Below are 24791 nucleotides of genomic sequence, written 5' to 3'. Positions count from 1 at the left end.
GTTCATACAGATCACCACCATGAGCAGCAGGTTGGACATCAAGATGAAAGCATAAAGACACATTATAATGATGAAATATAAAGACATGAAGCCCTTTGTGTCCATGTAGGCACTCAGTGTGAAATATGAAACCTGCGTGGAGTTGATCATGATGAGATCTGTCCTGACAGAGAGTCACTTCACCTTTAAACAAACAAACACAAAACACAGGTTAGAGAGTCGTTTCATCCAGTCAGACCGGCACACCTGAGCTTTACCTGTCCAGGTGAGAGGACACCCTCAGCAGCAGACTGAGCAGCTCCCACATGACCCACAGGAGGTGAAGCTGGATTTATAGTCACTCCTCTGTCTGTGCTGTACGACTGTGTTTATCATGACATCATCACCAAATAAACACAGAGTCCCTGAAGACTTCCTGGTTCTGTCTTCAGGTCGGTCCACACAGGAAATGCTCAGCCCCCTCCAACCACTGCCTCCACTTAGGTCTGGCCCTGCCCTGGTCTTGGTCTTCACTCAGTCTGGATCTCTAAATGTCTTGGTCTTGACTGGGTCTGGACCTGCCTCGGTTTGCGTCTTGACTAGGTCTGGCCCTACCCTGGTCTGGGTCTTGACTGGGTCTGGACCTGCCTTGGTCTGCGTCTTGACTCGGTCTGGCCCTGCCTTGGTCTTGGTCTTGACTAGGTCTGGCCCTGCCTTGGTCTGGGTCTTGATCTTGCCCTGCTTTGGTCTTGGTCTTGACTAGGTCTGGCTCTACCTTGGTCTGGGTCTTGACTGGGTCTGGCCCTGCCTTAGTCTGGGTCTTGACTAGGTCTGGCCCTACCTTGGTTTGGGTCTTGACTAGGTCTGGCCCTGCTTTGGTCTTGGTCTTGACTATGTCTGGCCCTACCTTGGTTTGGGTCTTGACTAGGTCTGGCTCTACCTTGGTCTGGGTCTTGACTAGGTCTGGCCCTGCCTTGGTCTGGGTCTTGACTCAGTCTGGCCCTACCCTGGTCTGGGTCTTGATCTTGCCCTGCTTTGGTCTTGGTCTTGACTAGGTCTGGCCCTACCTTGGTCTGAGTCTTGACTAGGTCTGGCCCTGCCTTGGTCTGGGTCTTGACTAGGTCTGGCCCTGCCTTGGTCTGGGTCTTGACTAGGTCTGGCCCTACCTTGGTTTGGGTCTTGACTAGGTCTGGCTCTGCCTTGGTCTGCGTCTTTACTCGGTCTGGCCCTACCCTGGTCTGGGTCTTGATCTTGCCCTGCTTTGGTCTTGGTCTTGACTCGGTCTGGCCCTGATCTAATGTAGACATTTTGAGGGTTCAGGGTGTTCCTGTGATGTCGCTCTGTACGGGACCCAACAGGACCAGGTCCTGCCCTCTGCGTGCACGCTGACGCCCTCAGGTCATGAAACGTTGGTAGAAGCCACCTGATGGAAACTTAGATGTTTTGTATTTGTTGTTCTTGTCACATCGTGGTTTGTTGGCCGCTCTCTTTACTGAAAACACCTGGACATGTGACACATGATGCTGGCGTGCAGGTCCTCTCACTTCATGCACTGTTAAATATTTATCAACGCCCGGCTCAAATGAAGGCGGGGTCATTTCATAGACTGAAGTTAAATAAAAGTGAACAGACGTGACATTCCTGTTACCGTGGTAACACCGGATGTAAAGACAAAGGCCGCTGCATCAGGAAGCAGGAACTTAAGTCCTTTAAATGATACTCGGATACATTAGCTCGTCTCTTCTCTTCCTCAGGTCGGTTTCACCTGGTCGTCATGGCTACGGTCAACTCAGAGATCATCGTCATCGTGTGGCGGGGATGGAGTAGCAAAGACTTGTTTTGATTGAGCGCCCCCTGGTGGTGGAGTTCACATACTGTGCATTTAAAGGCACATCAGCTGACGCTCTGAGGTAAAGCTAAGATCAGACTGTGTAAATAAATATATGGAGTAAAGACTTCCTGAAGAGAGGGAAGTCAAACTCCCCCTGGCTCTGTTGTTCTCAGCTCTGTGTTTACGCTGACAGGACACGACTTCACTGCAACCATCAAACATGTCTCAGACGTTTTAGCGTCTCAGCTGTGAGCTCTGCTGAAGCTCATCATCACAAACTAAAGGTGAATCTGGAGTCACAGACGTCATACGCTCGTCCCCTCGGCGTCCCTCCATTCGTCCCTGAAGGAGGGACGACAATGCATGAGAGAAGCACATTTTAAGAGATGCTGCTCAGGTGGAGGGAGTCGGTCTGAGACTGCAGCAGGTGAGCAGGTCTCAGGTCAGGCTGAGTCCCTGTCACACACGGACTCAAAGGCTCAGCTGATTCTTCGTGTGTGTGTGTGAGTGTGGTTTGGTTTTGTTGTGCAGAAGGAACACAGTATGACCTGTGGATGTTCATCCTCGACATGAATCATCTCATGAGACAGAAAGGACAGTCATGATCAACTCCACACACGGCTCATACTTCACTCTGGGAGCCTACACGGAAACAGGACTTCTCAAATATCTCTGTTTCCTGATAACTCTGACTCTGTATGTTTTAATACTCTGTGCTAACCTGTTTCTCATGGTGGTGATTTGTATGAACAGAAGTCTCCATGAGCCCATGTACATCTTCCTGTGCAGCCTGTTTGTGAACGAGCTGTTTGGTAGCACAGCTTTGTTTCCTCTCCTGCTGGTTCAGATTCTCTCTGATGTTCACACTGTGTCTGCTCCTCTCTGTTTCCTGCAGATCTTCTGCTTGTACTCTTACGGGGGAATCGAGTTTTTGACTTTAGCCGTCATGTCTTATGACAGATATCTTGCTATTTGTCATCCTCTGCATTATAACACACGTATGACCCCCAGTAAGACTTCCATGCTCACGGCTCTGATCTGGCTCTACCCGTTCTTTATGAACACTGTCTTCACGCTAGGCCTGACCTTTCCTCTGCAGCTGTGTGGGAACATCATCAACAAAGTCTACTGTGACAACTACTATGTGGTCAAACTGGCGTGCTCTGACACCACCCTCAATAATGTGTTTGGACTCACTCACATGTTTACAGTGATCTTTGGTCTTATCGTTCTAATCCTGTACTCGTACATGAGGATCCTGCAGGTGTGTTTCAGTGGATCCAAACAGACGAGGCAGAAAGCTGTCAGCACCTGCACGCCTCACCTCGCCTCGCTGCTCAACTTCTCCTTCGGCTGCTTCTTTGAGATCGTCCAGAGCAGGTTTAATCTCTACAACTTACCAAATATGCTGCGTGTTTTTTTGTCCTTATACTGGCTCACAAGCCAACCCCTCGTTAACCCTTTACTGTATGGGTTGCAGATGTCCAAAATACGTATGGTCTGTAAAAGTCTGTTCTTTAAGGAAACTCAGTGACCAAACGTAGAAAATGAACGTCGACAAATATGATTGTTTTGATTATTTATCCCCATCTGTTCATATAGTTTCATCCATATTCAACTCCTCTCTGGATCTTCACAATGATTCATAAACAGTGATGAGCTCAGCGGCCTGTCTGGACTCAGTCATGTGTCGTAGCGGGCAGGAAGTGTTCCTTCTCTCAGCCGCAGACAGGAGCGGCCTGTTTGAGTAAATCATCAGTGTGTGATTCTGCTCGTGCTCTCTTCGACCACACGCCTCTCGTCAGGTCGGTTATGATTTAAAATGTCTTCAGATTTGTGAGAATCAAATAAAGTGTTGATCATCCTCCTTCTGTCAGACTGTCTTTTTGGCCTCTGTGAGGTCAGTGGATGGAGAGAGCAGCAGAGGGCTGTGGCTCAGTGTTAGTCAGTCGGGAGGGGTTCGATCCTCCTGTAGGTTTAAGTGGACAGTGAATAAAGTCTGATGAAGGATTTAACAGACACCTGTGATTTATTACATTTTCATTATATTGTTGCTGATGAAGTCGTCTCATCTTGAGGTGTTTAATTCTCCATATGATGAAATATTTGACTTTCTGAGACGCAGGAATGACGTCTAACACCAGCACACAACTTATCAGACTTCACTTTCCAGGACGATAAGAAAAACAAAGACTCTGATCTGCAGAGAGAAACTTTCCAATCAAACATGATGTTCTTCAGTGTGCATGAAGAAAGTCCTCGAGGGTGACAGACAAAGCCCCCAGGTGAAGGCCTGAAGCCGCTCCCAGAGCTAATGCTAATGATGGTGTTTGTGAAGCTGAGCTCAGCCTCCACGGTGTCCAAGTGTCCACACAGACACGAGGATGAGCAGCTCCTCTGAGGCTCATTAACATGACCTGATACTGTAAACATGATGAAAGCTGTCCTCAGAGTCCCAGCGTCCTCTCTCTCTGTCCTCAGAGTCCCAGCGTCCTCTCTCTCTGTCCTCAGAGTCCCAGCGTCCATTACATCACACTGATGACCACAGAGGAACACAAATGTTCCAGTGAATTAAACACGAGACACACAAAGTGCACTTTGTTTGACCTCGTCACTTCCTTGGTTCACAGTTGGAAGCACGAGTAGGACATGAAGTAAAATCAGACGTGTTGTGTCATCTGTATCCAACACCTTTCATCAACGTAATGCATGTGTTGTATTATGACCTGGAGCAGAGTGGAGGCCAGGGGGTGAGATCACGTTTCAGCAATGTACGGTGCAACTGGGCCGAGCACAGGTGTGAAGAGATTATAGCTAGCTGGTGTAGCATTAGCAGTCAGCTTTTCTCTTCTGTGGGTTTCTCTTCTTTTAGCCGACCCCACCATGTGAAAAAGTTCTCCACAGACATTTTCAATACAGTCGTCGCTTTGGGTAAAACCTACTGATTAAGAATCAACCAGTGAGGAACCCACTTACTGTCTCTGTGCACCCCAAAATATAAAGATATATTAAAAAGGGGTGGGACTTAATTAAAACAATTATCTAATTAACTCAGGACTTTCTAATTAATCAAAATTAATCACATTTTCACTGCATCACAATATTTGCCCTGAACAGCAACACTTCTCAGTGGATGAATGAATGCAGTGTTACGTCTCAGTTTCATAAAGCTGTTGGATCTTTACTTGAATTTCCCTCGGGATCAATAAAGTATCTATCTATCTGTTGGATCTTGTTTAAAATAGTTTTTCTGCTCAGCAGCTGGAAAGGTGGATCACACATTGCTATCTGTAGCACATTAGCTAACCCTTTATCTTCTACCACTAATAGTGTCTACAGTCCAGATCAATCAATTTAGAAAGTGAATTTGTAAGTTTATCAGATGTTGAATTACTACTTTTGGTCCTGAGGTCATGTGGTCGAGTTTAGGCTGCAAACGCTTCTTGTTTGTACTTGTCGCGGAGCTAGCGCAAAGCTAGCATAAAGCTAGCACGAAGCTAGCATAAAGCTAGCGCGAAGCTAGCACAAACAGTTCCATGCTGTTTATGAGGCAAACTGTGATTAAATGTGTTAAAGTCTTACCTCTAATAATAAATGATCCATAAATGAAAGATATATTTTATTGATTGATTATTTGGATCCCCGTTAGCTTCATACAAACATGAATTACAAATCCACACAAGTTAAATCATTTAAAGTCCAAGACGGAACAGAAAAGACAAAAATAGAAATAAATGACTCAACAGAGTACACATCATATCTTACACGTTCACGTTATATCGATGCACTTAATAAAGTACAGAGTTGGACAAATGGTGTCATTATTGTTCCTTCTTAAAACTGAACAATCACAAAAAGTACATTTATATTTTTGGTTGAAGGATCCAGTTACTGATCTCACTGAGGATTGCAGGTTAAAGTGATCAAACATTTTAAATCAAAATGATGAAATCAGAATAATTCATTAGTTTGAACAGAGTCAGCTGATCTTCAGTCAGCAGTTTACCAGACCGACACATCACACAGAGACACTGAAGAACCACAAGACCAGATCCCAAACCCAAACCCAGGATAGACCGGTTCAGTGAATGTGGTGTTGAAGGTGTGGAGGTGGGTCAGTGTGTCAGAGGAGACTCTGTAGAAGGACAGAGAGCCAGCAGGACAGTCCAAATACACTGCTACTCTGTTAGAGACAGACCAGGAGGAGGACATCTTTGTTCCTATGTTATTGTGCCAGACACAGTAACCTTCATCAGAGCAGATCAGACTCCAGGACTGATCATTATTTCCAAACATACAGTCAGGACCGAGTCCTCTTGTTCCGTCTCCTTTCCTTCTGATTCCTCTGTAACTCACTGAAACAGAAACCTTTCCTCTCCACTCGACCTCCCAGTAACAGCGACCAGTCAGACCAGTCCTACACAGCAGCTGACAGGATACAAATCTGTCTGGATGATCAGGATATGACTGAAGCTCCTTCACACATGTCACCTTCCTGTTGTTGTCAGACAGTTTCAGTTTTCTGTTGACTGTGTTTGTGTCCAGTTCCAGCTCACAGGCGTCTGATGGAGAATAGAGACACAACACAGCTGCAGGTTATCATCTGTTCATTCATCAACAGCTTTACTGACACTTACTGAGAGTCCATCAAGTTGTAAACTATTTCTGTTGGATATGATCAATGATTTTCACTACTTCATTTGTTATTGTGTAATATTTGACCTCAAGAGTTTCCGTCAGCGTCACTTTTATCATCACTTTGTGTTACTTCATGTGCTGCCGTGTTCTGATGAAGAGAGCGGCAGGAGCTCAGTCTGTAGGGACTTGGGTTGTGAACTGGAAGGTCGCCGGTTGAAGTCCCGATGCGAACTCTGTTGAGGTGCCCTTGAGCAAGGTACGATATCCCCACCAGCTCAGGGGGCACCTCCTGTGGCATCTCTCCATTAATGCAGGTAGTGTTTGTGCATTTGTGTGATTCAGGCCTGTGTGTGTGTGTGTGTGTGTGTGTGAGAAGCATGTCTCTCAATAACAGAGTGCTAAGCAGAATTTCCTCTCTGGTATTAATAAAGCATATAAAACTAAAAAAATTAAACAAAATGCTCCCCTTGAACTGCTACCTTATCATAGTGGGGGAGTTCGAGTACCAGAATGATCCTAAGAGCTATGTTGTCCAGGGCCCCGCAGTAGGGTCACCCAAGGAAAAGCAGTTTAAAAACCCTTATAAAGGAATCAAAAGCAAGAACCGTGATGTCACCCAGTATGGCGCAGTTGGGGCTCCATCCTGGGGCCAGGCCAGGGGACCCATAGGAGAGGGCCTGGTGGTTGGGCCTTTGCCCGTTGGGCTCAGCTCTAACGGACTATGCGGGTCCGTCCTCCTGTGGACTCGTAAGAAATCGTAAGGGTCAGGTGCAGTGTGGATCGGACGGCAGTCGACGGCAGGGGCATTGGCGACCCGATCCCCGGACACGGCTTCGGGCTGTTCGGACATGGAATGTCACCTCACTGGGGGGGAAAGAGCCTGAGCTAGTGCGGGAGGTCGAGAGGTACCGGCTAAATATAGCCCAGCTCCTCGAAAGGGGCTGGAATCTTCACTTCTCTGGAGTTGCCCGCGGTGAGAGCCCCACAGATCAGTCGCCATGTGTTGGAGTTCACCCTGGTGAGCGAGAGGGTCGCGTCCCTACATGTAGGGGACAGGTCTGCTGTATTTAGACCAAACCATGCTCGAGCATAGTACGCGTGGCACCAGGACTCCCTAGGCCAGAGGTCGATGATAGACTTTGTGGTCGTGTCATCTCACCTCCGGACGTGTAAATGGACTTGTATAGCGCTTTTACACCGCAGGTCACACATACCCATTCACACACATTCACACTGATGGCTGGTTATATGGCCCATCCAGTAACTAATTCCATTCACTCACATTCATACGCCCCTGACGCAGTAGGGGTTAAGTGTTTTGCCCAAGGACACATTGGACATGTTGCTCGCAGGAGCTGGGGGTCGAACCCTCCACCTTCAGATTGAGGGACAACGACTCTACCAACTGAGCCTCGGACACTCGAGTGAACAGAGGAGCCAAGCTGTCAACTGATCACCACCTGGTGGTGAGCTGGATGCGCTGGAAGGGGAGGAAGCCGGTCAGACTCGGCAGGCCCAAACCTGTTGTGAGGGTCTGCTGGGAAAGTCTGGCTGAACCCTCTGTTAGTGTGGTCTTCAACTCGCACCTCCGGGAGAGCTTCTCACAGAGGCTGGAGACATTGAGGCAGAGTGGACCATGTTCTCCACCTCCACTGTCGAAGCTGCTGCTCTAGATTGTGGACGGAGGGTTTCTGGTGCCTGTCGTGGCAGCAACCCCCTATATCTGAGGCCATGGTTCTCGGGAAAAGGTGGCTTGCCCTTTTCCGGGTGGATGGGGAGTTCTTGCCCCAGGTGAAGGAGTTTAAGTACCTCGGGGTCTTGTTCACTGTTGGTGGGAGGATGGAGCATGAGATCATCAGATGGATCGGTGCAGCGTCTGCAGTCATGCAGTCGATGTATTGGTCCGTCTTGGTAAAGCAGGAGCTAAGCCGAAAGGCAAGGCTCTCAATTTATCGGTCGATCTTCGTTCCAACCCTCACCTATGGTCATGAGTTTGGGTCATGACCAAAAGAACAAGATACCGGATACAAGCAGCTGAAATGGGCTTCCTCCATAGGGTGGCTGGGTGCTCCCTTCAAAATAGGGTGAGGAGCTCGGAGTAGAGCCGCTACTCCTCCACACCGAGAGGAGTCAGCTGAGGTGGCTTGAGCATCTGTTCCAGATGCCTCCTGGAGGCCTTTGGGCCAGTCTACAGAGCCAGCCTCGGATAAGCAGTGGAAAATGGATGGATAAAAAAATATATATAAACACACTCACACTTCCTCAGACCAGGTTTCAGTCTGTGCAGTCCACCATGGTCCAACCTGGAGGAAGAAACCAGATCAGAATCTACTTCATCCATCTTCATTTAAATCCACCATCAGACAAGAAGCAGAGTTAATCATTCAGAAACAGTGAGACAGCTTCTGTGTGTCTGTCTGTACCTCAGTGTCTCCAGTCTGCAGTGTGGATCCTCCAGTCCAGCAGACAGCAGCTTCTCTCCTCCTTCTCCTGGATGATTGTAGCTCAGGTCCAGCTCTCTCAGGGGGGAGGAGCTTAGAGCTGAGGCCAGAGACGCACAACCTTCTTCTGCGATCAGACAACCTGACAGACTACACACACACACACACACACACACACACACACACACACACACACACACACACACACAGGTCAGATCCAAATGAAGACTTTCCTAACACAGCGTTTATGTTTTGATGTCTAAATCTGAACCAAAACGTCAAAGTGGTGACAAGCATCTGAATCAGCTTCACTTTAAGAGAGATATCCCCTCCTTTAGAAATACAGGATCATAAAATGACAAAAAACAAGTTCATACTGAACTGTTTTTATTCCAGTCCAGCTTCATAAGACTCAAAGACTGGGAGCTACAGAACAAGCTCAGAGCTTTACAGCTTTAATGTGGAAACATACAGTAACTAAAACTTTAAACCACCACCAAGGCCCATTTAATAAATGATTTATCAAGAACACTTGACCTTAGAGGAATAATCTGGATCAGCTGCACACTAACCTGAGAGTGTCCAGTCTACAGAGAGGACTCTTTAGTCCAGCAGACAGCAGCTTCACTCCTGAATCCTGCAGGTTGTTGTTGCTCAGGTCCAGCTCTCTCAGACTAGAGGACTGGGAGCTGAGGACTGAGGACAGAGCTTCACAGCTTCTCTCTGAGAGGTTACAGCCACTCAGCCTAAAGAGGATTCAGAAGAACACAAATGAAAACAATTACAAACCATAGTTGTTATTTCTGAATAAAGAGAACTACATTTAACCTGCATAGTTATGTGAGCACGTACAGAGCTTTGTTTGAAGCTTTGATCACAGGCAGCAGCCTCAGAAGAGCCTCCTCTGAAGCAGAGTATTTCTTCAGTTCAAACACATCCAGATCTTTTTCTGAGGACAGTAAGATGAAGACCAGAGCTGACCACTGAGCAGGAGACAGTTTATCTGTGGAGAGACGTCCTGATCTCAGGGACTGTTGGATCTCCTCCACTAGAGAACGATCATTCAGTTCATTCAGACAGTGGAACAGATTGATGCTTTTCTCTGCAGACAGATCCTCACTGAACTTCTTCTTGATGTACTCGACTGTTTTCTGATTGGTCTTTGAGCCACTTCCTGTGTGTGTCAGCAGACCTCGTATGTGATTCTGATTGGTCTCTAGAGAAAGACCGAGGAGGAAGCGGAGGAACAAGTCCAGGTGTCCATGTGGACTCTGTAAGGCCTGGTCCACAGCACTCTGGTAGAACTGTGTCTTTGCAGATGTTTGATGGATTGTTTGTTTCTCTGACATCAGATTGACTCCAGACTTGATGAAGGTCAGATGGACATGAAGAGCAGCCAGAAACTCCTGAACACTCAGATGGATGAAGCAGAACACCTTGTCCTGGTACAGTCCTCTCTCCTCTTTAAAGATCTGTGTGAACACTCCTGAGTACACTGAGGCTGCTCTGATATCGATGCCACACTCTGTCAGGTCTGACTCATAGAAGATCAGGTTTCCTTTCTGCAGCTGCTCAAAAGCCAGTTTTCCCAGAGACTTAATCATCTTCCTGCTCTCTGGACTCCAGTGTGGATCTGTCTCAGCTCCTCCATCATACTTGATGTTCCTCAGTTTGGACTGAACCACCAGGAAGTGGATGTACATCTCAGTCAGGGTCTTGGGCAGCTCTCCTCCCTCTCTGGTCTTCAGCACATCCTCCAGAACTGTAGCAGTGATCCAGCAGAAGACCGGGATGTGGCACATGATGTGGAGGCTTCGGGATGTCTTGATGTGGGAGATGATCCTGCTGGCATGCTCTTCATCTCTGAATCTCTTCCTGAAGTACTCGTCCTTCTGTGGGTCAGTGAACCCTCTGACCTCTGTCACCATGTCAACACACTCAGGAGGGATCTGATTGGCTGCCGCAGGTCGTGTGGTTATCCAGAGGCGAGCAGAGGGAAGCAGTTTCCCCCTGATGAGGTTTGTCAGCAGCACATCCACTGAGGTGGACTCTGTGACATCAGTCAGGGTCTGGTTGTTTTTAAAGTCCAGAGGAAGTCGACACTCATCCAGACCGTCAAAGATGAACACCACCTGGAACTCTTCAGACCTGCAGATTCCTGCTTCTTTGGTTTCAGGAAAGAAGTGATGAACAAGTTCCACCAAGCTGAACTTTTTCTCTTTCAGCACATTCAGCTCTCTGAAAGTGAATGGAAATGTGAAGTGTATGTCCTGGTTGGCTTTGTCTTCAGCCCAGTCCAGAGTGAACTTCTGTGTTAAGACTGTTTTCCCGATGCCAGCCACTCCCTTTGTCATCACTCTTCTGATTGGTTCATCTCTTCCAGGTGGGGCTTTAAAGATGTCTTCTTGTCTGATGGTTGTTTCTGCTCTGTCTGGTTTCCTGGATGCTGTTTCAATCTGTCTGACCTCGTGTTCCTTGTTGACCTCTCCAGTCCCTCCCTCTGTGATGAAGAGCTCTGTGTAGATCTGGTTCAGAAGGGTTGGGTTTCCTGCTTTAGCGATCCCCTCAAACACACACTGGAACTTCTCCTTCAGGTTAGATTTCAGTTTACGCCGGCACTCTGCAGCGACAGTTCCTGATTTAAGAAAGAAGTGAGATCAATGAACAGATCTTGATATAGATCACATGACTATCTGAGTTTAAACCTCTTTGTCCTTTTTCTAAAATATGAAATCTGTTCAGATGTTCTTACTGCTCTGCAGACAGTCAGCCAGCTCCTCCTGCTTCATTCTCCTCAGGAAGTGGAGAGTGATCTTCACAAATGCATCTTTACAGCTTCTCCTCTGCTCTTCATCCTCACTCTGACTCTCTAAGCATTCTGGGTAATCTGGACTCAGAACCCTCTGGACTCTCTTCAGCTCGTTCTTCACAAAGGTGACGATGTTCTCCTCCAGCAGCTGGAACAGAAGGAGACACTGGATATTTCCTATAAAGTGGTAGAACTCAACATGTGGTTCATGTGTCAGTCTGAAGGTCAGCTGCTCTAAACACAACAATAGCTTAGCATTACATTCTTGTCATGGTAGTTTATGAAATAACACACCATAAAGATGGAGTCCAGGTCTGTTAGATCCTGCTGGTCTGATGGATCTCTGTGAACCTGGGAGCTCTCCTGTTGGACTCTGTGACAAGACATATTACACAAGAAAACAATGGGTCATATATGATGAAGCTCTGAGCCAAGATATGAGTCTTTGAACCACAGTCAGAACATTCACTGGATTTTTAATCCTTACCTTCCATCAGCACCACGTCCATCTTTAAAGTCAATAAAACGACCCATAGACCGGTCACTCTTCATGGACACACAGCTGGGTCCAGGAGAGTCCGGTCTCTGGTCCTGCATCCTGATACAAACAAACAGCTGGTTCATGAACAAAGATCATTTTAATCAGATTTTTCCAGTTCAAACTAGCAGATGGATCATCAGTAATCAGGAGGCAGAGCTGAAGTTCTCCACAGTTCTGTTTCTATTAGAACAGTATCTCAGTCAGAATACAGCCAACACCTCGAGTTCTTGAGGCTGCTTCCTGTTCATGCAGAGCGCTGTCTGCATCTAGTTCCTGTTCTGGCTGAGGTCCATCTGTCCCCGGTACCTGGGTCGGCTGAGCTGCGTCTGTGTTCTGGGCCTGCTGAGTAGCTTCAACGCCCTGTTTTGGATTGGAAGGTTCATCCTGACGTCACCTCGGCGGTCCGGACGACTCCTGTCTCTCCGTGTGAGGTCCTGCCAGCTCCTGTTTCCTGGATGGACGTCCTGCCTACTCGTGTCTCCGTGGGGAGCTCCGTCGGTAGCTCCTGCCCCCCTCCCCTGTCAGACTCCTGACTCCTCAGCCCTCGTCAGAGGTTCTGCCTTTCACTGGACTACCCGGCCGCCCCCCTGAACTGTACCCTGTGTCTGGTCGGCCTCCGGTCCGTCCTCCCGAACAGATGTGGCAATGTGCTTTTCCACATCTTTGAGGAGGGAGCTGTTGAAGTCTTTGTCGCATGTCTATCTCTCATAATTAGAAAAAATACTGTAAACTGGATTTATATTTAAAGACACAAACTCAGTGATCTGGTTTATCATATCATCCGATAAAACACCATGAAGCTCTGATCCAAGATATGAGTCTTTGAACCACAGAGTCAGAACATTCACTGGATTTTTAATTCTTACCTTCCATCAGCAGGACGTCCATCTTTAAAGTCAATAAAACGACCCATAGACCGGTCACTCTTCATGGACACACAGCTGGGTCCAGGAGAGTCTGGTCTCTGGTCCTGCATCCTGATACAAACAAACAGCTGGTTAATACAGAAATCAAAGTTCACAGAAGACGACTCAAACAGAAACACAGCTCAGAAAGATGCCAGCAGGAACAATAAAGGTTAGAAGTCCAACCTGCATTTTCATAGAGAAAGAACTCAGGCTAGCTACAGACACGTTCATGAAGGTACAACCAGTGACCACCAGGGGGGGCAGAAGGACAACCTCAACGTAATGATAACAATAATAATACATTTTATTTAATGGCGCCTTTCAAGCCACCCAAGGTCGCCTTACAGTGGATAAAAACAATACATTAGGTTAAAACCAAACATAAAAACAAACAAAAGACAGGTGTAGTGTGAAGTGAACAGTTACAGTGAGTATGCCAGTTTAAACAGGTGGGTTTTGAGTTGGGATTTAAAGGTGGAGATGGACTCTGACTGTCGTATGTGGGGGGGAGGGAGTTCCAAAGTCTGGGTGCCGATCAGCTGAAGGCTCGGGCACCCATGGTACTGAGGCGTGGTGTGGGGATGGTTAGCAGTCCAGCAGAGGTTGAGCGGAGGGTGCGTGAGGGGCTGTAGTGATGGAGGAGGTCTCAGAGGTAAGTGGTGGTGAAGAGCTTTGTAAGTGAGGAGGAGGTTTGTGTAGTCGATGCGAAATTGTACAGGGAGCCAGTGAAGGTCTATGAGTGTGGGGGTGATGTGATCAGATGATTTGGTGCGAGTGATAATCCGGGCGGCTGAGTTCTGGATGAGTTGCAGTCTGTTGATGAGTTTGGCGGGGAGTCCAGTGAGGAGGGCGCTGCAATAGTCGATGCAGGAAGTGATTAATGAGTGAACTAGGATTTCGGTGCTGGACTGGGACAGTGATGGGTGGAGTCTGGAAATGTTACGGAGGTGGAAGAGGGCAGTCCGGGTGATGTTTCTAATGTGGGGAGCATATGAGAGGGTGCAGTCCAGAATGACGCCGAGGCTTTTGACTTGGGGGGAGAAGGGTACAGGGAAACCGTCGATGATGATGGGTGGTACTGGGGTGGGTTGTGAGTTGGTGAGGGTGGATCTGGAGCCGATGAGCAGGGCCTCGGTTTTGTTGCCGTTGAGTTTCAGGAAGTTCCTGCTCATCCAGCTTCGAATGTCTTCCATGCAGGTGATGAGGGAGGTGGGAGGGGTGGTGGCAGTGGGTTTGGAGGAGATGTAGACCTGTGTGTCGTCGGCGTAACAGTGAAAGTGGATCCCATGAGGGTGGAGGATTGTGCCCAGGGGGAGGAGGTAGATGATGAAGAGTAATGGACCCAAGGCTGACCCCTGGGGGACACCTAGTGAAACACCCGAACAACCAGACTTGTGGTCCCTTATTTGCACAAATTGTTGGCGGTCAGTGAGGTATGATGTAAACCAGCGGAGTGCAGCACCAGTGATCCCAATGCCAGCCAGGCGGTCCAGGAGTAATGTGTGGGAGATAGTGTTGAATGCTGCGCTGAGGTCGAGGAGGATGAGTATGGTCAGAAGTCCGGAGTCAGCTGCACAGAGGAGGTCGTTGGTGATTTTGATGAGGGCTGTTTCAGTGCTGTGTTCTGGACGGAAACCGGATTGGAAGGGTTCATGGAGGTTGTTTGTGTTGAGGTGGGACTGGAGTTGAGCGGCAACCACCCATGCCAGTGGTGAGGGAGGAGTTAATTATATTGGTGATCATCGGAGAAATGGATGGCAGACAGGCTTTGACAAGGGAGGTGGGAAGATGATGAAGCTGGCAGGTGGTGGTTTTAGCTTTGTGGATGAGTTCAGAGATGGTGTGATCGGATACTGGGGTGAAGTCAGAGAGGCAGCTGATGAGAGGTTGGCCAGCAGAGATCATCCAAGTTGATCGTTTGAGGAGGTGCAGGATGATGCCAGTTGTTGATGAATGGTAGTGATTTTTGAATAGTATGAAGATTTGGCAGAAGGGCGTTTTTTTAGTGATGTAGGTGGTCCGAGTACATTTGGCTGTGTACGGTGAATTCGGTTTTTTTGTACAGTCGACGGCCTGTGGCTTTGAGCTGGCGTAGGGCAGGGGTGAACCAGGGAGCAGTGTGATTGAAGGAGACTGAGCGGGTTTTCAAAGGAGCCATGGTCTGAAGGGCAGTGGAGAGACAGTTGTTATAGTGGGTCACCAGGTCAGCAGGGGAAGATGCTAGGGGAGGGCTGGGGTAGGAGCTGATCAGAGTGGAGAGATTTGTGATGTTGATATGATTGATGTTTCTGAAGGAGATGGTCCGTTGTTCTTTGACTTTGTGAAGTTGGGTGTGAATGTTAAAAAGTACAGCTTTGTGGTCAGTAATGGGGAAGTCCATGATGTCAAGGTTGGTGGGGGTGATGTCAGTGCAGCAGATTAAGTCCAGTATGTGGACTTTGTTATGAGTTGGGAGCTTTACATGTTGTGTGATTCCGAGACAGTCCAGGAGTGATGTGAAGTCGTTAGCTAAGGTGTTGGACGGATTGTCGATGTGTATGTTGAAGTCGCCGAGGAGGATAACAGTGGGGGACATGGCACAAACAGATGTTAGTAGTGATGAGAATTCATTGAGGAAAACGGTGGAGGGTTTTGGTGGGCTGTAGATGGTGACAATGATGGTGGACCAAAAGGAGCGGATGTTTTCGTTGCTGTTGTGTTGACTGGACTGAAGGTTCCTTTGAGAGCCTATGTGGATGTGTCGTTTGAGAATGTAGTGGTGGTGTGCAGTCTGTGGCGGAGCGGCCCTGGAGAAGGTGCAGTAACATCTCTGTTACTGTAGATGGGGCATTGGAGGGTGGTGGACTGATTTGACCCTTTTTTCAATTCTGACTGGGATGACGTGGAATAGAGTCAGGAGCATGAAGTGAGATGGGGGCGTGGCTGTTCAGGCACGCAGACAATCAGGCACTTGAGGCTGTGTGCACGGCGTGCTGCATGTTAGCAGCAAGCATGTTGTTGCGCTGGGGCACCTATCTTACCAGCAGTAAGGGGCACCCTAGAGCTTCAGAGCTTCTTCTCATCACGGCCTCCTTCAGCAATTGGCGGCGGTCAGAGAAGGAAGATTTGACTGTTGGAGCAGGTGAAGGCAGTGGGGTGTGCTCGTCCAAGGGAGGAAAATCCTGCATGCTCAGGATGTTGAAGCGGTTGGCAAGTGGTGAAGCCGGGGGAGGGGAAAGGGGCGATGGCGGCTTGGGACGGTCTTTAGCTCTACTGGCTATGGACCAACGATCCCGCGGACTGCTTGGTGGTGTCTCCGTGGATCTCTCACAGAGAGCAGACCCGGCTCTCAACTGAGATGATCCACAGGACAAAGATTTATAAAAGAGGTCACTGTGCAGAATATGTTTCCCTTCCCTGCAGCTACAGGAGCTACAGGCAGGAAGCAAATCTTCATCTGGCTCCTTGGTTGAAGGAAATGACCAGACAGACAGTTAGTGAATTTCTTTGTGTTTTTAGTACCTGTGCAGCACTTTGTTTGAAAGCGCTTTATAAATAAAGTTATTATTATTAGTGACAGGACCCGAGCCAGGTGCATAAAGTCATTAACCTTTTGTTTGTATTCTGCACAGTGACCTCTTTGAAGGGTGAGAGGGCTTTGTATGAAGTACACATATTACAAGTTCAACTAAAAGGTCAAGTTAATGTCAATCTATCTACTTCAAGGAAAGACACACACACACACACACACACACACACACACACACACACACACACACACACGTTACCCCTCCCTATGCCGACATCTTTGCATGTCGGCCCTTCATGAGAATCCGTCTGATCTCAGATAGTCGGTCCAGCTGTGATCACATGAACACATGAGGAACAACAAGCTGCTCATATATCAGATTACAGTCCAACAGTCACACTGTGAAGAGGAACTTCTGATATGTGAACAACAGAAGTCAAACTGATCCAACTTCACTGTGAGAAATGTCTCCAAGCAGAACTGAGACGTAGAACTCCTTTGGTACTTTGACTGTGAACACTTCCTGTGAACCTCACGCTGACTCTTTCAGGTTTCCTGTTTGACACAAGAACATTCAGAGTGTTCAGTCGCTCACTTGGTCTCATGTCTCACAGCTAGTGATGGGATAAATGAACTGAGGCATTGAGGCTTGTGTCGAGTAAAAGTGGGCGTGTCAAATGAAGCCACGCTACGAGGCCTGCATCGCTTCTGAAAAATGACCGATGACAAACTAGGGCTCGGTTTGGACAGATGTGATTGGCTCGTTCACTGTTTGCTTCCCCTTAAAAGGCTTCAACCCTCGCGGCACACTGAGTGTCGTCAGCTGTTGTCATGAGAAGAGTTAGTGCGAGTTGGACTGTAGATTATTTCCCCCACTGTCGGGCTTTGATGTGAGATATATCGCTTTCCTTTTATACTTGTTTGGGAGTGTAAAATTGTGTGTGTGTGTGTGTGAACACGTGTGTGTGTGTGTGTGTGTGTGTGTGTGTATTTAGCATGTGCACCTTCTTCAGTCACATATTTTGAGTCATGTATGTAAAGACGTCACTGGGGAGCCACAGGTTGACAGCAGTGTTACTGATTCTTAAAGACAACATGTTGAAGTTAAACGTGTGACGCTTCGATGAATAAAATCATCTGTAAAAAAGATCAAACAACAAAAACAAGTGTTTTTGAATAAAGATGGAAACTCTTTAAATGTTGTAATCTGTATTTTTAATTAAGAAAAGAGCTCCATGTCTGTGTTGTTGTCCATGTACTAACACATGATCATACTATACAAATATCTATTGTTTATGCACACAGGTAAATTATACATTTCAACTCACGGTACTGTGGCATTGACTGTAATGTTAATTTGTCCAGCAGATGGCAGTATTCACTGTTTCATTGCAGCCTCGAGTAGTGAAGCAATGGGCTGAAAACCTCAGTGATTCATGAGGCTTCCCGTCACTAGTCACAGCTCCAACATGACTCTGAACTGAACTCAGTCTGAAGAGGACACACTCCTCTTCCTCCTCTTAGCATGTTAGCATAGCCTGTGTGCTAACTGAGAGTCACTGTGTTTCCTGTCATTCTTCTGTAATAAGAGCAGCTAATGAACCTGGTGGCTAACTGTTAGCTTACAGATCTTTGACACTTAAACTAAACAGAATCTTAACAGTGAAAAGTGTCTCTTACCTTATAATATATATTACAGGCTCTGCCTTCAACACGGAGAACAGATCTGCGTCACAGCAGGAGAAAGTGAAAGTAAAAAGTTCTGTCAACAGGAAACAGGAAACACCAAAGGAGGATGTTTGTCACCATAGCAACGGGGTTTTAATGAAACACTAAAATAAACACAATCATTCAGTTATCTTCCTTCAGTCTGAACTTTCTGAGGGCAGAGAGGTTCAGATCTTCCTGCAGTCTGTAACCCCTGTTGAACTCCTCATCTCTCAATAATGTTAAAAATGAACAACATATTCAAGTGAAACTGTAGACAAACATGATCAGTACACTAACACCTGACAGGTGTATGTAGTCTGAGATCATTTAAACACCTGCCTCCCTCTGATTTTAAGACCAACACAACACCGCTTTATGTTTATTATATCTGCACAAATAAAGTCAATTATTCATCTATTTATCATTTGGGCACATTTCTACAAGTACACACACATAATAAATAATAAACAAAAATAAACAATATTACTGACCCACGTGTGCCTATTTACCTGCACTACCTGATCTGCTGCTACAGTCAAACTATAGAAATACACTGTTCAAAAAAATATCAGAAACACTTAAACAGCACAATGTAATTCAGTCTCACGTCTGTGAAATCAGACAACAGGTGGAAATAACCCCCAATAAAGGAGTGGTTCTGCAGGTTCTGAGCCCAGATCACCTCTCAGTTCATGATGTTGGTCTCTGTTGAATGCTAGCCAAGTCTACAACACACGAGGGGCTGATCTGAGGTTGTAAAGGATAATAAAATGTGATTAAGTGGTGGATCCTTTAATCTGTGTAAATACCAGTCTGAATATTTTCTTTAAGCACAAAGTGTAACTCTACTGGTTTATTAATCATATACATGCAGCAGATTTAATGATAGGTTCAGTTCGTACTGATAAGAAGCGTTGGTGGTATAGTGGTTAGCATAGCTGCCTTCCAAGCAGTTGACCCGGGTTCGATTCCCGGCCAACGCAGTCCTTTTCATATTTGAATACCTGAACCCTAAATAAATATATATATCTCTAAATGTTTTATTATTCTGTCCTTCAAACATCAGAAACGCTTCATTTCTCTCCCGGTGTCGTATTTTACTCACACATGTTGTAACTACCTCAGTCCACCAGAGGGCGCTGCTGGCCCGAGGATCCATTAAACTAATTCCTCAACGGCTCCTTTCAGGATTAAAACCAAAGATATATATTAATATATTTAAATAACCTTTTATATATGAGCATCATGTAACACATAAAGGTATTTTAGGAGTGAACTGGGGTCCTTTCACGAACACATTTAGCGGCGGGTCACATGACCAACCGTGACACCGGAAGTGTTTTCGTGGAGACCCGGATATGAATGTTTGTGTCTCGGTGTGACTAAAAGGCGCCTTTCAGCTCCGTTGTTTTCTTTCTTTAAACTGCTACAGCTTCACAAACGTCATCCACAAACTACGAAGATTATCAGCTCTCTGCTCACGTGCTCCGTGATGGCGGCTGGAGGCGGGGCAGCTCCGACTCACGTCGGTGACGTAGAAGAGGACGCTTCTCAGCTGCTGTTTCCCAAAGGTCTCTAAAATCTACTTCATCAATTCACCTTCACTTTTTCATATTGAAGAGTTACTAAGCGTTAGACTGTTGCCATGGTAACAAGATGACATCTGTGTGTGTGTGTGTGTGTGTGTGTATATATATGTGTGTGTGTGTACGTGTGTGTGTGTGTATATGTGTGTGTGTGTGTGTGTGTGTGTGTGTGTGTATATATGTATATGTGTGTGTGTGTGCGTGTGCGTGTGTGTGTGTGTGTGCGGTCACAGAGTTTGAGAACTCGGAGACTCTGTTGAACTCGGAGGTTCACATGTTGTTGGAGCACAGGAAGCAGCAGAACGAGAGCGCAGAGGACGAGCAGGAACTATCAGAGGTCTTCATGAAGACCCTGAACTACACGGCCCGCTTCAGCCGCTTCAAGAACCGCGAGACCATCACAGCCGTGCGCAGGTCTGAGCACACCTGTCACCTCCTGTGTGAGTGTCTGAGTTTGACCTGGAGCTGACCTCTCTCTCTCTCTCTCTCTCTCTCTCTCTCTCTGTGTCTCTCTCTCTCTCTCTCTCTCTCTGTCTCTCTCCAGCCTCCTCCTGCAGAAGAAGCTCCATAAGTTTGAGTTAGCCAGTTTAGCTAACCTCTGTCCTGAAGCTGCTGAGGAGGCCAAAGCCCTGATCCCCAGGTCAGTCTGATCCACATCCCCCCTACACCACACATCAGGCTCTACAGTCTGTTTACCTGCTGCAGACGTTACAGCCTGTTTACCTGCTGCAGACGTTACAGTCTGTTTACCTGCTGCAGACGTTACAGTCTGTTTACCTGCTGCAGACGTTACAGTCTGTTTACCTGCTGCAGACGTTACAGCCTGTTTACCTGCTGCAGACGTTACAGTCTGTTTACCTGCTGCAGACGTTACAGTCTGTTTACCTGCTGCAGACGTTACAGTCTGTTTACCTGCTGCAGACGTTACAGCCTGTTTACCTGCTGCAGACGTTACAGCCTGTTTACCTGCTGCAGACGTTACAGCCTGTTTACCTGCTGCAGACGTTACAGCCTGTTTACCTGCTGCAGACGTTACAGCCTGTTTACCTGCTGCAGACGTTACAGTCTGTTTACCTGCTGCAGACGTTACAGCCTGTTTACCTGCTGCAGACGTTACAGTCTGTTTACCTGCTGCAGACGTTACAGTCTGTTTACCTGCTGCAGACGTTACAGCCTGTTTACCTGCTGCAGACGTTACAGTCTGTTTACCTGCTGCAGACGTTACAGCCTGTTTACCTGCTGCAGACGTTACAGTCTGTTTATCTGCTGCAGACGTTACAGTCTGTTTACCTGCTGCAGACGTTACGGCCTGTTTACCTGCTGCAGACGTTACGGCCTGTTTACCTGCTGCAGACGTTACAGTCTGTTTACCTGCTGCAGACGTTACAGTCTGTTTACCTGCTGCAGACGTTACAGCCTGTTTACCTGCTGCAGACGTTACAGTCTGTTTACCTGCAGACGTTACAGTCTGTTTACCTGCTGCAGACGTTACAGCCTGTTTACCTGCTGCAGACGTTACAGTCTGTTTACCTGCTGCAGACGTTACAGCCTGTTTACCTGCTGCAGACGTTACAGTCTGTTTACCTGCTGCAGACGTTACAGTCTGTTTACCTGCTGCAGACGTTACAGTCTGTTTACCTGCTGCAGACGTTACAGTCTGTTTACCTGCTGCAGACGTTACAGTCTGTTTACCTGCTGCAGACGTTACAGCCTGTTTACCTGCTGCAGACGTTACAGCATGTTTACCTGCTGCAGACGTTACAGCCTGTTTACCTGCTGCAGACGTTACAGCCTGTTTACCTGCTGCAGACGTTACAGCCTGTTTACCTGCTGCAGGTTGTTACAGCCTGTTTACCTGCAGACGTTACAGCCTGTTTACCTGCTGCAGACGTTACAGCCTGTTTACCTGCTGCAGACGTTACAGCCTGTTTACCTGCTGCAGACGTTACAGCCTGTTTACCTGCAGACGTTACAGTCTTTTTACCTGCTGCAGACGTTACAGTCTGTTTACCTGCTGCAGACGTTACAGCCTGTTTACCTGCTGCAGACGTTACAGTCTGTTTACCTGCTGCAGACGTTACAGCCTGTTTACCTGCTGCAGACGTTACAGTCTGTTTACCTGCTGCAGACGTTACAGTCTGTTTACCTGCTGCAGACGTTACAGCCTGTTTACCTGCTGCAGGCTCTACAGCCTGTTTACCTGCAGACGTTACAGTCTGTTTACCTGCTGCAGACGTTACAGCCTGTTTACCTGCTGCAGACGTTACAGCCTGTTTACCTGCTGCAGACGTTACAGCCTGTTTACCTGCAGACGTTACAGTCTGTTTACCTGCTGCAGACGTTACAGCCTGTTTACCTGCTGCAGACGTTACAGCCTGTTTACCTGCTGCAGACGTTACAGTCTGTTTACCTGCTGCAGACGTTACAGCCTGTTTACCTGCTGCAGACGTTACAGCCTGTTTACCTGCTGCAGACGTTACAGTCTGTTTACCTGCTGCAGACGTTACAGCCTGTTTACCTGCTGCAGACGTTACAGTCTGTTTACCTGCTGCAGACGTTACAGCCTGTTTACCTGCTGCAGACGTTACAGTCTCTATACCTGCTGCAGACGTTACAGCCTGTTTACCTGCTGCAGACGTTACAGCCTGTTTACCTGCTGCAGACGTTACAGTCTGTTTACCTGCTGCAGACGTTACAGCCTGTTTACCTGCAGACGTTACAGTCTGTTTACCTGCTGCAGACGTTACAGCCTGTTTATCTGCTGCAGACGTTACAGCCTGTTTACCTGCTGCAGACGTTACAGTCTGTTTACCTGCTGCAGACGTTACAGCATGTTTACCTGCTGCAGACGTTACAGCCTGTTTACCTGCTGCAGACGTTACAGCCTGTTTACCTGCTGCAGACGTTACAGCCTGTTTACCTGCTGCAGGTTGTTACAGCCTGTTTACCTGCAGACGTTACAGCCTGTTTACCTGCTGCAGACGTTACAGTCTGTTTACCTGCTGCAGACGTTACAGCCTGTTTACCTGCTGCAGACGTTACAGTCTGTTTACCTGCTGCAGACGTTACAGCCTGTTTACCTGCTGCAGACGTTACAGCCTGTTTACCTGCTGCAGACGTTACAGCCTGTTTACCTGCTGCAGGTTGTTACAGCCTGTTTACCTGCTGCAGACGTTACAGTCTGTTTACCTGCTGCAGACGTTACAGCCTGTTTACCTGCAGACGTTACAGCCTGTTTACCTGCTGCAGACGTTACAGTCTGTTTACCTGCTGCAGACGTTACAGCCTGTTTACCTGCTGCAGACGTTACAGTCTGTTTACCTGCTGCAGACGTTACAGTCTGTTTACCTGCTGCAGACGTTACAGTCTGTTTACCTGCTGCAGACGTTACAGTCTGTTTACCTGCTGCAGACGTTACAGTCTGTTTACCTGCTGCAGACGTTACAGCCTGTTTACCTGCTGCAGACGTTACAGTCTGTTTACCTGCTGCAGACGTTACAGCCTGTTTACCTGCTGCAGACGTTACAGTCTGTTTACCTGCTGCAGACGTTACAGTCTGTTTACCTGCTGCTGGCTCTACAGTCTGTTTACCTGCTGCAGACGTTACAGTCTGTTTACCTGCTGCAGACGTTACAGTCTGTTTACCTGCTGCAGACGTTACAGCCTGTTTACCTGCAGACGTTACAGCCTGTTTACCGGCTGCAGGCGTTACAGTCTGTATACCTGCTGCAGGCGTTACAGTCTGTTTACCTGCAGACGTTACAGCCTGTTTACCTGCTGCAGACGTTACAGCCTGTTTACCTGCTGCAGACGTTACAGTCTGTTTACCTGCTGCAGACGTTACAGTCTGTTTACCTGCTGCAGACGTTACAGTCTGTTTACCTGCTGCAGACGTTACAGCCTGTTTACCTGCTGCAGACGTTACAGCCTGTTTACCTGCTGCAGACGTTACAGTCTGTTTACCTGCTGCAGACGTTACAGCCTGTTTACCTGCTGCAGACGTTACAGCCTGTTTACCTGCTGCAGACGTTACAGTCTGTTTACCTGCTGCAGACGTTACAGCCTGTTTACCTGCTGCAGACGTTACAGCCTGTTTACCTGCTGCAGGCGTTACAGTCTGTTTACCTGCTGCAGACGTTACAGCCTGTTTACCTGCTGCAGACGTTACAGCCTGTTTACCTGCTGCAGACGTTACAGCCTGTTTACCTGCTGCAGACGTTACAGTCTGTTTACCTGCTGCAGACGTTACAGCCTGTTTACCTGCTGCAGACTTCTGTGTGTGTGTGTTTATGTTTATGTGTGTTTTGTGTGTTTGCAGTTTGGAGGGTCGGTTTGAGGATGAGGAGCTGCAGCAGATCCTCGACGACATCCAGACCAAGAGAAGCTTCCAGTACTGAGTCCCTGACCTCCATCAGGTCCTGGTCCTCCCTCAGGTCCTAGTCCTCCCTCAGGTCCCGGTCCTCCCTCAGGTCCTGGTCCTCCATCAGGTCCTGGTCCTCCCTCAGGTCCTGGTCCTCCCTCACACTGTTTGATATGTTTTACTTTCTGACCTGAACTGATTGAGCTTGAATTGACTGACCATGTGACCAGATGACGTAACAGTCTCACAAAGGTGATCGGATCTTTTTTTTGTTCTGTCACAATAAACTGATTTGTAGTTTTTTGTACTCGCTGTGTCGTCTGTTTGATGTTCTGACGTGTTCCAGCTGTGTCGTCTGTTTGATGTTCTGACGTGTTCCAGCTGTGTCGTCTGTTTGATGTTCTGACGTGTTCCAGCTGTGTCGTCTGTTTGATGTTCTGACGTGTTCCAGCTGTGACGTCTGTTTGATGTTCTGACGTG

At 47.6% G+C, this 24791-nt stretch overlaps 4 protein-coding genes across 4 annotated transcripts in view; 2 read left to right on the top strand and 2 right to left on the bottom strand.

The window, feature by feature from the left end:
* Positions 1–307, bottom strand: part of LOC306829930 (olfactory receptor 11A1-like) — a gene marked incomplete at both ends in the record, with an annotated part of 1078 nt that extends 771 nt beyond the window's left edge. Inside the window, 2 exons of the mRNA XM_079353148.1 lie at positions 1–163; positions 258–307. The exon at positions 1–163 is cut by the window's left edge and continues 771 nt beyond it. Coding sequence (XP_079209274.1) covers positions 1–163; positions 258–307 — 213 coding nt within the window. The remainder of the gene's footprint in view (positions 164–257) is intronic.
* A 2104-nt stretch (positions 308–2411) lies between these two features.
* On the top strand, positions 2412–3344 carry LOC306829929 (olfactory receptor 4B13-like; the record flags this gene model as incomplete). Its single annotated transcript, XM_079353147.1, has 1 exon — positions 2412–3344. The coding sequence occupies one exon, from the start codon at positions 2412–2414 to the stop codon at positions 3342–3344; it is 933 nt and encodes a 310-aa protein (XP_079209273.1).
* Positions 3345–5412: 2068 nt separating this feature from the next.
* On the bottom strand, positions 5413–18411 carry LOC306830498 (protein NLRC3-like). Its single transcript, XM_079354043.1, has 10 exons — positions 18336–18411; positions 13106–13216; positions 12186–12296; positions 11993–12071; positions 11642–11846; positions 9742–11524; positions 9462–9635; positions 8872–9039; positions 8705–8751; positions 5413–6372 (listed from the first exon to the last, which is right to left on the bottom strand). The coding sequence occupies exons 2-10, from the start codon at positions 13213–13215 to the stop codon at positions 5813–5815; spliced, it is 3237 nt and encodes a 1078-aa protein (XP_079210169.1). The 5' UTR covers position 13216; positions 18336–18411; the 3' UTR covers positions 5413–5812.
* A 1274-nt stretch (positions 18412–19685) lies between these two features.
* Positions 19686–24618, top strand: polr2d (RNA polymerase II subunit D). Its single transcript, XM_079354114.1, has 4 exons — positions 19686–19936; positions 20185–20365; positions 20496–20591; positions 24270–24618. Exons 1-4 carry the CDS (start codon positions 19858–19860, stop codon positions 24346–24348), a joined length of 435 nt encoding a protein of 144 aa, XP_079210240.1. The 5' UTR covers positions 19686–19857; the 3' UTR covers positions 24349–24618.
* The last annotated feature ends 173 nt before the right edge of the window (positions 24619–24791 follow it).

The sequence above is a fragment of the Symphodus melops genome (genome assembly GCF_947650265.1).
Source record: "Symphodus melops genome assembly, chromosome: 10".
In the NCBI taxonomy this organism is placed as follows: Eukaryota; Metazoa; Chordata; class Actinopteri; order Labriformes; family Labridae; genus Symphodus; species Symphodus melops.
The sequence above is the reverse complement of the archived record's forward strand: the minus strand, read 5'-3'. Positions and strand labels throughout refer to the sequence as shown.